Source organism: Eulemur rufifrons, chromosome 30, assembly GCF_041146395.1.
Source record: "Eulemur rufifrons isolate Redbay chromosome 30, OSU_ERuf_1, whole genome shotgun sequence".
Classification (NCBI taxonomy): domain Eukaryota; kingdom Metazoa; phylum Chordata; class Mammalia; order Primates; family Lemuridae; genus Eulemur; species Eulemur rufifrons.
The window spans coordinates 62,293,949-62,310,695 of record NC_091012.1 but is presented as its reverse complement, the minus strand read 5'-3'; the positions used below and the strand labels follow the sequence as shown (position 1 = coordinate 62,310,695).

Sequence of the window (16,747 nt, the reverse complement as noted above, 5' to 3'; positions counted from 1 at the left end):
GCCCAGCTAATTTTTTCTATATATGTTTTTAGCTGTCCATATAATTTCTTTCTATTTTTAGTAGAGATGGGGTCTCACTCTTGCTCAGGCTGGTCTCGAACTCCTGAGCTCAAACGATCCGCCCACCTCGGCCTCCCAGAGTGCTAGGATTACAGGCGTGAGCCACCGCGCCCGGCCAAGGCAGAATATATTGTTAGCCTCGTTTTACTGAAAGGACACTGAAGCTCGGGGAGATAAATGACTTGCCCAAGGTCATCTAGTTAGTAACTGGCAGAGCAGAGATGCCTCTAAACCTCAATCTTCCTATCCAAAGGTTATTACTCTCTGAGCATAATACTTAAGGGCCCTGGAATTGTCAAATTGGGCTGACCCAGGAGCAAGCCCTCACAAGGGATGTCTCACCAAACCTCTCAGGGATCACATGATAACACTTAGGATCTTGTCATTTTTTCTAACTTACTTTGAATTTGTAGTTTTAATATATGCCACATCTAGGGTGGCAAGTTCCACTGGACTTTTGCTCTTCCTATGCAGCTGAACTTTCCTCCTTTTATTTGTCCTGAAGGTTGTTCCTTCATTCTCATATCACTTTCAGCAATTCTCCCTGCATCATTTCTGTTGTCTTTCTTTAGGTCTCCCCCAATCCCTTTGTGCCTTCCTAGGGGTGCAATCACACTGCAGATGTGGAGCCACCTAGGATTTGGATGCCAGGCTTGCTTCCTTTCTAATCTTCTTTCCAATGAAGTCCAGCATTGCCTCTCTCCCTCCCTCCTTCTTTCCTTCCGTTCTTCCTTGCTTCCTCAAACATTTATTGAATATCTACTATGTGCCAGGGACTGTCCTAGGTGATGGAGACACAGAGATTAAGAAGAAATATGTCCTATACTCGAGTAGTTCATAGTTTAGCTAGAGGGACAAACAAAAAAAACCCTAAAATGTGCTAAATGCTATAATAGAGGTCTGTACAGGGTCTATAGGACACTAAAGCAGGAACCATTATAGAACTGAGGATACCTTTACTGACCAAATGCTATTTGAGATGGATCTTGAAGGAACTTACAAAGCCTGTTTCTTTATCTATAAAATGGAGATGTTGAAGGTGACAGTAGAGTAACAGGCTTAGGAGGGCAACAAGTCTATGCTGGGGAAGAGGATGGAGGACTCCAGAAGGCATGTCTCTGAGGGAAAAATCATAAGAAACCAATAGATCATCTAATGTGTTTGAATCTATTGAAAGGTGTTTAATGGTTTTGCTGGAAATTTGGGGATTGGTGATAATGCATTTTAAAAAAACTAAACAAACACCCCAAATGAGGCACTTATTAACCCCAGAGAAATTTTTTTAAAATGTTGTCCAAGAAAGAATCATAGTATACTGTGTTCCTCAGCTGTGAACAATATTTCCATAGTCATAATACTGCAAACTTCAATTTAACTAAAACTTGTAATAGAACTTTATTAGAATACGGTGGTGGGGTGGGAGGGGAGTGGTGCAGAAGAGCTCAATCTCCTAGTTCCAGAGTAGGAAGTGCAAAAGAAATGATGAAAATTGAAGAAAGCAGGACATATCGGAGCAAGCATAACAGAAACATGGGGGTAAGAAGATTAAAAAGAAGAGTTAAGAGTGGTTGCCTTTAGTGAATGGGATTGAGAAGTGGGAAGGAATGGGGCAGAGGACTGCTGTTTTTCTTAGAAGTTTTGTAGAATTATTTGACTTTTAAAATTATTCCCATGTATTCCTTTCACTTTAATCACAAAAAGTTAAAGGAATTATTATCAGGCAACTCAACTAGCCACTCATCTCAAAATATAACATGTCCGCCCTTGTTTGTTTGAGGGGAGGCAGATGGGGATGGGCCGGCTTGCAAGTGAGACGTGATGTCCCAGGGCTTGGAGGTCTGGTGCGCAGCTGGATCGTCTCACTCATTAAGCATTTCCATAGACTGACGTAATAAACCAGATGCCTGTTTACTGAATGGGCATATCCTTTCTTAGTGGCCAGAATGCCTTATTGAGTGTGGATGCTGTCGGGGAGAAGAAGGTTTTTAGGGACCTGTTTCACCTATGCTCTGGGAAAGCCTGGTGAAACGTCCCAGCCTATAACAGAGGCGTATCTCTGGTGACCAGGTTACAACACCATGGTGTCTCTCTCATTAGTTAAGCAAATGCACACTGAAGACTCTCTTCTCAAAACCTAAACATTTGTAACCCCATAATATGCTGAAATAAAAAAGAAAAAAAAACCCATTTTGAAAGCAACCCTGCCTCCTCCAAGTTGGCATATTTTATTCTTTATGTGTGTAAATGTCAGTGGTTAAAGCTACATAGTCAAGCCAGTCGTCTTTCTTCTCCCAGTATGAGTCCAACTGGTAGAGTTCTAGGGGTTTCCATTTTTCTAGCCTATGCAAGTCACTTTCCCGCTATGTGAATGCCCCAAATAGTCCCCATTAGTCACAAATCCACATGTATAAAATGACAGTATGGTCCACTTTATTAACCAGCTTCTCATGTCCTCCAGATTCAGAAGTTATAATCATCGTCGTGGCCTTGACAGGTTCCCTGGTAGGTGCTGCCATCATCACCTCTGTTGTGTGCTTCGCAAGGAACAAGGCAAAGGCAAAAGAAAGGAAGAGAAATTCTAAGACCGTCACGGAACTTGAGTAAGCCCTCACTTTGTTTTCTTTACTGGAATACAAACATTTCTCAGGCACATCTCCTTCAGTCAGCAATTCCTAAGCACTCCTTTTAGCATACGCTATCAGAGGTATCTTTCTGCTTACTCTCACTGCTTTTATGAAAAGAATGATGACGGCTAGCATTACTGAGTGCTGTGTGCCACACTGTTCTGAGCACTTTACATATATCAATTCACTTAACCATCATAACCACCCTTTTAGGAACAAGAAAATATTTTAATATATAATATCAACATACTTGCCTTTATAACAACATAGTCATAAATATAATTTTAAATATTTTTTATGGAACAAGAGGCCCACAGGGGAAAAAGTGCCTAGGGCCCACAGAAGTCAGAATGTGGCCCTGCCCATAGCCTGTGCCCTTTTTTTTATTTTGATTTTTTTCAGTGTTATTTTATTTTATTTTATTTCAGCATATTACATGGGTACAAATGTTTAGGTTACATATATTGCCTTTGCCCCACCCGAGGCAGAGCTTTAAGCATGTCCATTCCCCAGACGGTGCGCACCATACCCATTAGGCGAGGGGATTGGTATATTCACACCTAGCCTGTGCTCTTAACCACTCTGCTATTTCTTCTCTAGTGTATATCCCACTCATTCATTTGTTCATCCCTCCATCTCCTTGCTTCCACGGCTATGTTTTGGGTACCCACCAGGTGCCACGTATTGTGCTAGATGTAGTAGGAGTTAGAGATACATCAGAGCTATGGATTTGGCCCTCAAAGACTTTATTAGATTCTTAGACTCTTTCATCCTGACATCAGTTTTGCCACTTTTTAAACACTGGCCTGTGTTTTTTTTTTCTTGAACTTTCATTATATTGTTGAGGCCTAACCTTCCCAAACCCAAAATGGAGACATATGACCTAACAGAGTGAGTCATAATAGGAGAAATAACAGAATTCCTGCAGTTTGACAGCTATGGCTACTTAAGCTACAGAACATATGGCTCCACGTGAAATTTTGAAAGTTAGCATTTCCTTAACTTATTCTTTTCTGGGCACCTTTCTTGCAGACCAATGACAAAGATAAAGAAAAGTGCACAGAGTGAAGCAATGCCATCAGAAGACGCCGTCCAACTAGAAGCAACTTTACCGCCTTCCACTCATGACACTGTCACCATTGAGGAACCAGACCATGAGCCTATCCAACAGCCAGGGCCTGCCCCAGAGCCTGCCATAGAGCCTGCCCCAGGACCAGAGCCTATTCCTATACCTGAGCTTGTAATTGAGCTGGAGCCAGAACCGGAGCTGGAGCTGGAGCTGGAACTGGTACCAGAGCCAGAGCCTGGGATCGTAGTTGAGCCTCTCTGTGATGAGGAGAAGGGAGTGGTTAAGGCGTAGGCTGGTGATCCAAGTGCAACATCCATCACTGAGAAGTCCATTACTGGCATTTGGAATTCAGTTGACCTAGCCAGCTCCCACCTCCTCCCTCTATGTTGACCAACCCTTCTCTAATAAGGTGCTCATTGCTACTGAGAATCCAGAATAAACAGGCCAAGATAACTACTAAATCAATGCAAGGGTTCCTGCTTTACCAGTATAGAGTACTTATAATTTTACTAACATGTAAGCCTAACAAATGACAAGGCAAGTGATTTCTAACTTAGTTGAAAGAGTTTTGCAACAGTACTTGTGTTGTATTTCAGAAAATCTTATTTCTCTATTTTTATTAAGAGCTACTCTTCATTATCTTCCACATGCACATATTGACAAGGTGGCATTAATTAGATTCAATATTATTTCTAGCATTAGTTGTCAGGGCTTCCCTATTCATTTTTATATTGATCACTAAGAAAATAATTCACCGGCATTATTTCATAGAATGGAAAAAATTTCTCCAAAAATAACAGAGGAGAATGTGTAAAGGGTACATATTAATTGGTCCATGGCATTTAAAACCAGGTCTTGTAATTAATGCTCCATTCATCATGTTAGATTTCCTAAGGAGTCACCCTGGTATCCAATATCTGAGCCTAGCAAAATTTTTAAATAGCCATATTTTTAAGTGCCAAATAATGTATAGGCAAACATTACCATTTAGCTTTGAATGAGCTATTATGTTATCACTATGTCTGATGCTATCTACTTTGAAGAACACACTAGGACAGTGTTCTAAATGAACACTTGTGATCTATTTTAGATAATCTTAACTGATTATTTAAATAATCTGTTTTACTGTTGGTATATTCAAACATTAATATGGACATATCAATCTTGTATAAATGCTAAATATTAACTCAAATGCATTGATATCACTTCTTCTGTTAAAAAGCTTTTTGTGATCATATTTCACCCACATCCCACCTTGAGGAAATTTATAGGTAGACTTACCTTTTCACTTGTGAAATCAATCGTATTTTAATCTTTAAGGCTCAATAAATAATACTCAATAAAATCTCATTGTAATGGCTCCTAAGGTAAATCCTTTTATAAACAACTTTATTGAGGTATACTTTATGTACAATAAATTTCAAAGTGTACAATTCAAATTTCAAGTGTACAATTTGATGAATTGTACAATTTGATGAATTTTGATAGAGTACACACCCATGAAACCACCACACCTATCTAGAGGAAAACATTTCCATCAGCTGAAAATGTTCATTCATGCCCCTTTGTGCAATCCCACCAGTGCCCTGGACCTAGGCAACCGATGATCTGTTTTCTGTCATTAGAGATTAGCTTTGCCTTTTCTTGACTCTCGTACAGATGGGATAATACAGTATGTACTTTTTTTGTCTGACTTCCTTCTGAGGTGACTCCTTTTTAAATGAAGTAATGAATTTCTAACTTACCACATCCAGATTTTTATGTAAAGGATTTTCTTAAACTGCAAACTCCTTTTTATATAGATCCTACACATACACATGTTGAGGTAGAGTCTTTGTAGGTTTTAAGGTGGGTTGAAATGGAAATTAACATTACTCTTGTCCAGAGCCATGGAAAGATGAGATAGCAAGCTTTTACTTATGTATTTTCTTTGATGTGTCAATTTTCAGCCAATCTTGGGGATTTTTGAAGCGCCTATAAATTCCATTCACAGACTAAATATGATACCATGATATGTGTTGTCTGATGGGTACAGGAAGCAAAATGATGAAGGTCTTAAGAATGACCTAATATTTGGAGATTAAAAATGAAACAATAACAGTGTAAACATCTCAATGCCATTCAGAATGCCCAGGTAGCTGAAATTCATTTTTCCCTTCTACTGTTATGATAAAGGCAAATCACAAGAAGAGAGACTGACATGTAATAGTCAACAACTATGCCCCAACATTTCTGATGGATCAGTGCTAACTAGAAAAGAAGGCACTATTGGCAGTCTTACAGAGCTCTGTCCTCATTAGCACTGTTCTGTTCAAAATATTTATGAATAGCTGCATCAGTGGCTTGTAACCTTTTTTGAGGTTATGGATCACCTTGAGAATCTGCTGAAAACTCTGGACCCCTCTCCATTGAAAAATGCTTATACACACAATGTCACATATGGTTTTAGATGAATTAAAGACTCCATGAATCCAAAATTAAGAACCAGTGACTTAGATAAAAACACAGAAGGCAGCCTTCATAAATTTGTGGATGACTTCTCCTGGGGTAATAGCTACTATGCTATAAGACAGAATCAAGATTTGGAATGATCTTGATAGCTTGAAAGCTGAGCTGAAATCAACATAATTAATTTGATAGGAAAATAATGGAAAAAAAATCTGGATTTAAAAATCTAGTGCACATGTTGCCCAGGCAGAAACCCTTGCTGGGCAAAATTGGGAAGTATGTGAGATTCATCTGAAGTGGTGCCTTTCCTTGGGATTTTCCTTTCAGTTCCCTTGCTGGCCTTGTGGCACCTTATTTCCCAAACACCCCAGATTCTTATGCTCCTACTAGCTCAGTAACTCACTCAATTCTGCGTCCTTCAGGCAGGATTCATTTCTCAGGACCTACCTCTGTCCTTGCCATACTTTAAAAAGGCAGCTGTTCTGTAACCTGTTGTTGTTTAGTGAACATGATCTTTCATCATCCAGTGATCTCATTCAGGTTGGTAAAGGAGTTAGTCCCCTTGGGAGTAGTTACCTTTTAAAGGGGACTCTTGAACACAGATAATCCTTAATCCAAAGAGTCAAAACGTTGGAATTTCAGGTACTGAAACAGACCAGAGGAGAGAGATCTCTGGGAAAAGGAGGCTTCCTAGCTCTCTCAAATCAAACCATGTGGGTTATCATCCACTCAACCTACTCCGGGTCAGTGCAACTTCATCCCAGCTTCCTTATGTACGTCCATAATATACCATATATTTATGTTTGCAATGAATCCTAAGACCCTGTAAGATACTGAATCACAACAAAACTCTGTTCAATAAATGTCACTTGAGCAGAAAAGTGAGCTCATATGTTTAAGAGCTTTCCAATAAGGCAACGAAATGGGTTTTTTCCCAGCTTATTCATCATTGGATCAGAAAATATTTTTTTTTCAGAAAATATTTTGATTAAGCTTTGACCAAATTATTTCAGCATAATTCTCATTCAGAGAGGACTGATTTATTTTGCCACAAGTAGTTAAAATTTAAATGGGTAGGCCCAACCAAAACTCAAGCCAGCCTTAGGCTTCTTAACTGCTCATTCTTACCACGCAAAAGGATTTTCAGGAACTTCTTTCATCTCCTTGTTTCTGCATTTAGCGAGACAGGGTATGGTTAAGTCAACAGAACAGTCGTTTAGCTGTAGGTCCGTATACTCCCCAAATTCATTGTTTATTCAGTCACCCAGTGGACTACTAGGTCTAGTGGACTACGGGCAGTAATGGCTACTATGAACCAGGACTGTTGCTACTGCTGGCAGTACAATGGTGAGCAGAATCAGAGCTAGCCTTTGTCCTCATGGAGTATATAATTTTGCTAACCATGACAAGTTCTTGTGTGTTATCAACAACAGTGTGTTGACTGCAGGAGAGAAAGGCTAGAGAATTTGTACTGCGCTGGGGAGGGCCTCCAAATTATGGTGATCTATGATGAGAAGGGACTAAAACATAGTAATTCTTGATCAATAGCTAAGAAACCATGTATATTGATTATCTTTTATGCCCTTTAGACCAGGTGATTTTCCACCCAATATTGTATGCTGAGAAGTTAATATTTGCAACTTTTACACTGGCCTGTGTGTAACTCAAGTTTGATGAACTTTCAGAAGAGAGCTTCGAGATCGATAGTATTTAAACTTTTTCAACCCCAGTACACCTGAGGGTTATAATACACATAATGGCTCACTCCTAACAATGATGGCTGGAGGTGGGAGATGATGTAGAATTACATTCTTGGTGGTGGAGGCAGGAAGGGTTAAATATACTTTTAAAAAGCTTGTTCATTCTTATATATTCCCACTCAGCCCCCAGAGGAGAATCCCTGAGTGAAGAGAGGTAAAATAATCTGCCAGAGATTGTAGAAAGTCAAGACTAGATCCAAATTCTCTGATTCCCAGTGTAATGCTCTTTCAACTACACCAAACTACTAATTTCAATGAAACAAACCCAAGTTTTAGTAATAAAAGCTTGTTTTATATGTCTACACGCTGAAAACTGGTCAGAGGGCCTCATAAAAGGCTCAAACCAATCAAAGACTCAATAATCCCACTTGTCTTTGAAGCTGTGGTTTAAAAAACACAAAGAATTCAGAGATGATAACGAGGGCTTCAGGAAACCTAAACCAGATATGCCAATAAAGGAAAACTGTTCCTCTATTCACACCACTTTAGACACCAAACATGTAGGGTTTCCACACCAAGCAATTCACTTCTCTGCAGACACCAACTGGGTGTTCTACAATCTAGTTCAATTGTGATACTAATTACCCAGAGTTAGCACAGACCCTAGAGGTCAAGGGTTAGGTCCCACAAGACTGACCCCTTCAGACAGCAGTTGCAAGTATTAGGTGCTCACTTCTATCTGACTTGGCTGCAACTTGGGGGTTCCTGCAACCCCCTCCTCAAGTTTGATAATTTGCTATAATGGCTCACAGAATTTGGAAACACTCTACTTTTGTTTACCAGTTTATTATAAAGGATATAGATGAACAGCCAGCTGAAGAGGTACCATAGGGTGAGGTCCAGAAGGGTCTTGAGCACAGAAGCTTCTGTCCCCATGGAGTTGAGGTGCACCACCCTCCTGACACGTAGATGTGTTCACCAACCTGGAAGCTCACCAACCTTGTAGTTTGATTTTTATGGAGGCTTCATCACATAGACACGATTGATTATTAACTCAATCTCCGGAGGATGGGGGATGGGGCTGAAAGTTCCAAGCCTCTAATCATGGCTTGGTCATTAACAGCCCACATTCTGAAGATTATGTAGTAAAACACAATTTACCTTGAAGCTCATAGAACCTCACTGAAACTGTAAATTCTCTACAATAGATATTTAAGAATGTAAATTTTTTCCACTGTTTCCATTGGCCTAGTTCTTCCATCTTATATTCTCAATTAAGCTTTACAATGAAATTGTCATCTTTTATGAATTGATTTGGGAATCTGCTGACCTTGAATCAGCTTTGTCTGTATTAGGTTTCCTACAGAACAGGTAATAATATGATCAATACCCAAGGTCACTAATATCCTTAGTTTATACCAATCAGTGATCTAAATATTATTAACAAGTCACTTCACTTAAATGCTAAAAGCCTACAAATGGCCTGTGGCTTGCTTGGTTCCATCCATATTGCTTACTGAAGGACTCTTATTGAAGAACTAGCGTGAGTTTTCTTTTACACGCACAAAACCTATTTATTACCTCAGATAACCAACTCAATATTTATGAAGAGTAAACATCTTCCATACTAAAAGACTCTATTAGACAAAATTTTACTATCATATTAAAAAATATTAGAAATAAATTATTTCCTCTGCCATCAATTCTATCCTCAGTATTCAATAAAGTTCTTCTGTTCCATAAGAAGATGCTTCCCTGATTATTTGTATAGATTGGTACTCAAAACATTTATATAAAAAGGGTTTGTATATCAACAACACAGTTCATGTTTACAAAACTCATTAAGTCTTTGACCCAAAATTAATGCAAGTTTGTGAGCTCATGTGGATCACTTATTTCAAGCAATATTTGCAACATAAAATTCAAATTAAAAAATAATTTGAAGAGTCACTTGGAGTTCATTAGATTTTATGACTAGTATCATTTAAGACACTTTCCTAAATGAGCTCAAGTTTATACTAATTTCCTTTTGTTCTACACTTAATTAGCAATTCAGAAGATTACTATTTTTAAAGATTTTAGCTGCAGTTCAAGCTTCACTAATTTTATTGACTTTAGAGCACCAAAAACTGAGAAATGTCATTACTAAGGTTTTTAAGGCTTAAGTGAACATCTAACTGATTTGAAAGAAAAACTGGGAGATTCTTTCAACCTTTTATTTTTTAGTTTCTGAAATACAAATCAAAATACATTTTTGTTATGTATCATTTTAACAAGCTTGACATTCTTTTTCATACAGGACGACTCAATGTAGGTACTTTTAAAAAATCATACATCTTTTTTGGAGGGAAACACTTCATCAAAGAAATACGTAGATACATGGCCTATTGTTTTTCATTATTTTAGAGCATGCCCTCCACCTTAAAATTTGGTCCACTAAAATATATAAGCATCCCTCTTATCACAAAAATAAATTAAACCTCGTGGTTGAAAAAACAGAAATATTTGGCATAGGCCTGAGTGAGGCTTGAAAAACAAGTTAGGATGTGTTTCAACTGTACAGGAGAACATTATAGAATCCACTTAGAACCATCTGGCACAACAACTGGCCTGCTGTTATTGGGGTTGTTCTGCCTCAGAGGGGGACAGAAGGTGCATGGGAGGGGGCTGAAGATTCACAACAGCCACAGAATCACATACTCAAAATCAATTCAGATTCAATACAGAATAATATATGATAACAGTAGAACAACCTCAACAGTAATTTAATGCCTGGAAAGAAAGTTGTAAGCTTAGAACAAGTACCTCAGCAGGAACAACAGTCAACATGTTTATAAGACTTGGAAGGTGAGAAAACATCCTATGTCATAAATGATGTCTTATGCACAAGTACATTAGTTTCCAGGACACTGGGGACAATAATAAAACTGTATTACAAAGTAAGAATAAATCCAAGCTGCTTAACCTTCCACCATTCTCCTGAGTATTAAACCCAGGCCACCTTTGGCCACTTGCAGGGGTGTCTTTTCTTCTTTATTTTCAATGTAAATACTTGCTCCGTGGGATACCAGCAGTTTTGCTTCTTCCACTCTCTCCTCGTCACAGGCTAAGTGTCTGAAATCAGAGACCACAAAGACCAATGAATCACTACCAATTCTACCTAACGGTTAGGATTTCCTGTTAGGTAGTCTAAAGTACATATTATTAAGCAGTGGTAATACTGGAAAGTTATTTAATCAGCAAAGAAAACTCAGTTTGCATGGTGAAGACTGTTTATAAGTTAAAATTCAGTGGAATAGCCTTATGATACCAGATGGTAAATCATAATTCTAGTCCTAGTTACAATAGAAGGGATCTAAATGCCAGCTTAAGGAAAAACTTCCTCATTTTATAGAGATTAGTAGTAGTTTACCCCAAACACTATATGTAATAATTCAGGGTTAGAATTTTAAAAAGCCCCAATTCATATTCTGTTAATAGCAACCTGTGTGGCTTGAAGTTTGGAAAAGCGGTTTAAAAGATTTTATCTCATTTGATCCATGATCTACCTTGTAAGTTAGCAAGGTATTATTATCACCAATTAACGTTGAAATGGTGACAGAGTTTAAAGTTCTTGCCCAGGCTGACATGACGGAGCAGTAAACTGAGTGAAGAAGGACACTAACCTTTGTCTGGCACTAATAGTTTGCCAGGCAGGGTATTAGGCACTTTACGTGTTATTTAACTTAAACCTCACGGCAATCTAGTGAGGAAGGAATTACTATCCTCATATTACAGATGAGAAAATTAAGACTCAGGAATGTTAAGTAACTTCTGTAAGTTGATTAATATAAGTATTTAACATAGTTAGTAATGGCAGAGTTTGAATTGGATGAATAGCAGCTAGCTATTCTAAATCCTATACTCTTCCCAGGACCCTATACTGTCTCCTAGATTTCCTCTAGGCCATCCTGCCTTTTTAGTTATGGAGAAAAAGCTAGAATAGAATATTCTAGAAATAGAAAGGTCTTTCTAAACAGTGTCTTTTAGAATTACAGGAAAGATTTTTTTTTTAAACTAAGAGTTAAGAAAACAATACTTTTAAAAAGTTGGTTTAAAGTCAAACTGGAAAAGGTTGAACCTCATTCTGGACTAAAAAGATGACTCACAGAATTTCTGGTTCAAAAAATGGTCACCATTCAACAAAAAAGAAGAGCAGCCAAGTACTGTGGAAAAAATATCAAGGTGGGGGCTGGCTTCAGGTCATATACATAAATCAGTTCCAGATGAATTTAAGAGTTAAATGCAAAACAGTAACAATAACCCTTTACCAAAACCAATGAAATGTTAAAAAAAAAACCTACAATAAAACATAGGAGAAGAATATTTAACTAATTTCAGGGTGAGGAATAACTTTCTAGTCATGAAGAAAGATTAATAGGTTTGACTACATAGAGATTAAAAACTTCTGTTATTTAAAAAATTCATGAACAAAATGAAAAGACAAACTGGGAAACTATTTTCAACTAACGTTGCAGGAGGTTAATATTTTTAATATGTCAAGTCAAGAGCACTTAAAAACCAGTAAAAACAAATTAATTCCCCAAAAGGAAAAGAGAAAGGGACACAAAAAGTTACAATTAGAGAGGAAATATAATTAGCCATAAGGCATTAAAAAATGTTCAAATTTACTGATAATAAAAAATGTAAATTACAACTATAAATACCATTTTTACATAACAGAAGGATAATTTTAGTGTTGCTGTGGGGGTAACAGGCACTCTTAAACTACTGTTGGGAGGGTACAATGATACAACTCCTCTGGAAGCAATCTGGCAATATATAGCAGTAGTCTTCAAATGTATTTGTTGACCCAGCAATTCGACTTCTAGGAGTCCATACTAAGGTAATAAGCAGAAATGTGGCCAAAGGTTTTCATACAACATTGGTCAATGTAGCATTATTTATAATAGTGGAAAACTAAAAAAAAATTGAATATACAGTAACAGAGGAATGATTAAATTATGGCAGATCTACATAAAATGGTATTGTATATAACCAGTAAAAAATTTTAAACATATTAAATGATATTGGAAAATGCTCACAATATAAGGTGAAAAGAACAAAATATAAAACTAATAAAAGTACATACATAGTATGACCCCAATTTTGTTTAAAAAAAGTGTGTAAAATGTACACATTTGCATATAAAAAACTGGGAGGAAATACACAAAAATGTTATCAGTGGTTATTTCTGGGTGGCAAGATAATAGGTAACTTTTATTTTTCTCTTTATACTTTTGTGTACTTTCAAATTTTTCCCATTAATATGTATTGTATTTGTAAGCAGAATGAAAAAAGATATGATATGTAAGAATTATTGCATGAGGGCTAATGTCAGGTAGAATATAAATGACTGCTACTTGTCACTTACAAAGGAGTGTTACCCTCAGTGTCTTGGATGTTTGTGGATGCTTTGTAGTACAGAAGGATATGAATCATCTTCAAGTTACCCTTGGCTGCTGCCCGGTGCATTGCTGTAGCCTCATAATGGTCCTTAGCATCTGGATTAGCGCCGCCTTCCAGTAACATGACAGCAATCTGGAAAGAGAAGAAAACAATGCAGAGGTCTATTTGTGTTTGTGTATAGGTTCAGAACTCAACAGAAGCAGCGAAGGGATGGAACCGTACCTCATGCCTGTTTTTGGAAGCTGCATAATGTAGGGGAGTACAGCCATTCTGATTGACAGCATTCACTTGAGCACCTTTTCCCAGAAGGGCTTTTACAATCTCATCCCGGCCAGCAGAAGCAGCAATATGAAGAGGAGACCAACCTGCCTATAAAAGAAGTGGGCAGTACAAAAACCAGGGGAAAAAGGCACAGGGATTAATGCTTAACATTTAGGCAAGGTTTACAAAGAGCTTTACAAAGGGAAAGGAATCTTGGCCTACAAAAAAAGTTTTATTCTTATTCTTCACAAATCTAATCCTAATAAAGCCAATACCATTACAATAAATCTCTGTCTATAACAAAAATGGTACCTAGGCCCTCGCTATTCAGGGAACATTCACCAAAAAAAAAAAAAAAAATTCTAATCTAATAAAAAGGGTTTATAGTCGTTTAGGGTTCACCATAGTAAGCCATGGTCTGTATGTTTACCTTAAATCACAGATTATAAGTGGCAAAACTAACATTTTAAAATAATGAAACCACCAGTCTCTTGATCACCAGGGCCATGCTGTAACTTCTTAGTTGCAAAGGTTACAATTTTGCTTATGAGTTTAATACTCAGGCTTCGGTAAACACCAGTCTGGAGTCTAAAGATAACTGGGAAGTTATCAACTCTGCCTAGTACTCACATCATCTTTATCATTCACTGGCACGCCAAGCTGCAACAAGAATTCAACAATTTCTGTATGTCCGGCTGAGCATGCCCAATGCAAGGCAGTTCTGCTGTCCTATACGGGAACCAGAGAAGAAGATAAACATTCTTGAAGAGACACAGAAATAAGACAAAAAAGCAGGAAAAAAACAACACTGGTACTGGCAACCCCATAGTTTGAAAAGAAGAAATGGAGAGCACTGGATCCTCAGGTAGGTGACCTTAAACTGTACTGCTTACTAATATAAGAGAGACCAGGGTTTTAGTAACATGGGGAAAATAACATCAATGAACCTAATTAATTCTGGGCAGACTATGGTGATGGAAGTACTAGAGCAAGAAACTAATTTCAATGCTCTGGTAGATATAGAAGTTTGGCTATTTACTATTACATTATGTATGTATTTCTATGTCAGGCACTGTGCTGGAGTTTTACATGCATTGTTTCATTTAATCACTACCATCCTATACAGTGGTTATTATCCCTGTTTTACAGATAAGGAAACTAAGACTCTCCAGGGTAAGCAACTTGTCTAAGGTCACATGGCTAGTAACGATGAAGTTGGGACACAAACCTTGTCTGACTTTGAAATCTCTACTACCACACTGACTTCAAGTTAGATGCTCTGGAAAGAACACATGAATCTTATTGGGGAAGTAATGTTCATAAAACTATTTGAAATTATGTAATCAGTTAGAAAACATACTACACACAGAATTAGAGAGCAACAAAATTTCTATTTATAAAAAGTAATAAGCTAGTAGCCATATTTCTCAAAGGGAATTCCTCTTTGCAGTGACTGCTATATTTCTTAGTCAGCACTATGTAACAGGAAATGGTATTTTAAACTCTATTACAAAGAATTTCAAACACATAAAAATAGAGGGACTATAATAGAAACCCACATGACTATTGCCTAGATTTAACAATAAATATTTTGCCATATTTGCTTCACCCAGTTTTTTTGCCTTGCTGAAGTTTCTTAAAACAAATCCTAAATATGACCTTTCACACTTGAACATTTGATTTTCTAAAAATTAAGTATATTTTCTTATATGAGACCATTGTCACACCTATTAAAATTAACACTAACTCTTTTATAACATCTAATACCCAGTCTGTATTCAGATTTCCCCAACTGTCCCCCAAATGTCTTTTTGTATTGGTTTAAATCAGGAACCAAACAAGGTCCACAAATAGCATCTGGTTATGTTTCTTAAATCTCTTGATTCTGAATAGATCCTTCCCTTTATAAGCCACTGACTGGGCAAAAGAATGATTAAATATTCCATGGAGTATTATTAAATCTTAATATGAATTATTACATTTAAATTTAAATTATTAAATATTCCCAGACCATAATGAAGGTAAAAGTAAAGCCATTTTCAGGTTGAGTAATAAAGGAAAGTTCCAGAAAAGAGAAAACTGTCTCCTGACTTCAAATTTTCTTCCAAAAGAGACAAAATAGGGATTTGTAAGTATAAGATACTGTCTCTCTAGTGCTTAGTACAGTGCCTGTCAAACAGAAAGCAATCTATAAATATTTGTGGGTTTATTAATGGTACCGTGAATCCTTCTAGAAACTCAGGGTGAGAGCATGATAGTCCTTTGAGCAGCAGGAGGACAGAAACACTTCCCAACATCCATTCACTTTTGTTCGCCTCTGCTCAGAATGTCTTTCTTTCCCCGTGGAAATCCTACTCATCCTTTAAGGTCTAGCCTTTCCTCCTTTGTAAAGCCTTTTCCAATTACCACAACATTAGGCATCGGGTCCTCCTATTAACGTGTTCTGTAAAGCACCATGTAAACTTCTCTCCCAAGTATTAAGCACACAATTTGTAATCAGACAAATGCTTTTGTGATTACTTGATTGTCTACTTCTTCCACTCGATCGTATCCCCAGCTGTTAGCAAACTGCCTGGCCCAGAAGAGAGGTTCCGTTACACATGTTTCATAGAACACAGCTTCTAGTAAAGGTAAAGAAACCCATATAAAAACTTTCCCCCTCACGGATTGGGCATTCCTGAGAAATGCGGTAGACGTTCTAGAAATATCCAAAACTCAGCGAGCTAAGGGCCGGGCCAAAACACACACACACACACACACACACACACACACATTTGAGGTCTGCAGGGCTAGCTCCTGCAACCGGATTGCGAGTCCCGAAGTGACCCCGGGGGACTGTTGGGGCGGTAGGGGCGGGGATCTGCCCCTCGCAGAACCGACCTCCGCTTGGGCCGGGCCCGGGAAGCCACGTAGGGCTTCGCCGATGGAACCGGCTGCGGAGAGGCCCTAGCGCCGCTTTACCTGGTCAGTTCTAGTAGCCAGGGATTTATCGGCCAGGATCCTCTCCTTCAACTCCTCTAGCTTCCCGCTGTAGGCCAGGTTGCACACCAATAGGTTAGACACACACCCCTCCATTTCGCTTTCCCAGGATCTCCGCGAAGCGTAAGCAACGCCCGCCTCACGTCGCCGGATCCGGC

At 38.1% G+C, this 16,747-nt stretch overlaps 2 protein-coding genes across 3 annotated transcripts in view; one reads left to right on the top strand and one right to left on the bottom strand.

Moving 5' to 3' along the window:
- VSIG1 (V-set and immunoglobulin domain containing 1) overlaps nucleotides 1–4,044 on the top strand; it is a 38,375-nt gene extending 34,331 nt beyond the window's left edge. The window contains exons 7-8 of the mRNA XM_069464222.1: nucleotides 2,519–2,660; nucleotides 3,717–4,044. Of these exons, the coding sequence (XP_069320323.1) occupies nucleotides 2,519–2,660; nucleotides 3,717–4,044 (470 nt within the window). The remainder of the gene's footprint in view (nucleotides 1–2,518; nucleotides 2,661–3,716) is intronic.
- A 6,059-nt stretch (nucleotides 4,045–10,103) lies between these two features.
- On the bottom strand, nucleotides 10,104–16,703 carry PSMD10 (proteasome 26S subunit, non-ATPase 10). 2 transcript variants are annotated; one of them, XM_069463495.1, is made up of 5 exons: nucleotides 16,572–16,703; nucleotides 14,241–14,339; nucleotides 13,572–13,718; nucleotides 13,315–13,481; nucleotides 10,104–11,015 (listed from the first exon to the last, which is right to left on the bottom strand). In XM_069463495.1, the coding sequence occupies exons 1-5, from the start codon at nucleotides 16,683–16,685 to the stop codon at nucleotides 10,862–10,864; spliced, it is 681 nt and encodes a 226-aa protein (XP_069319596.1). In that variant the 5' UTR covers nucleotides 16,686–16,703; the 3' UTR covers nucleotides 10,104–10,861. The 2 variants fall into 2 exon arrangements, with proteins under 2 accessions (XP_069319596.1, XP_069319597.1); XM_069463496.1 differs by having other exon boundaries at nucleotides 13,394–13,481.
- Nucleotides 16,704–16,747: the final 44 nt, after the last annotated feature.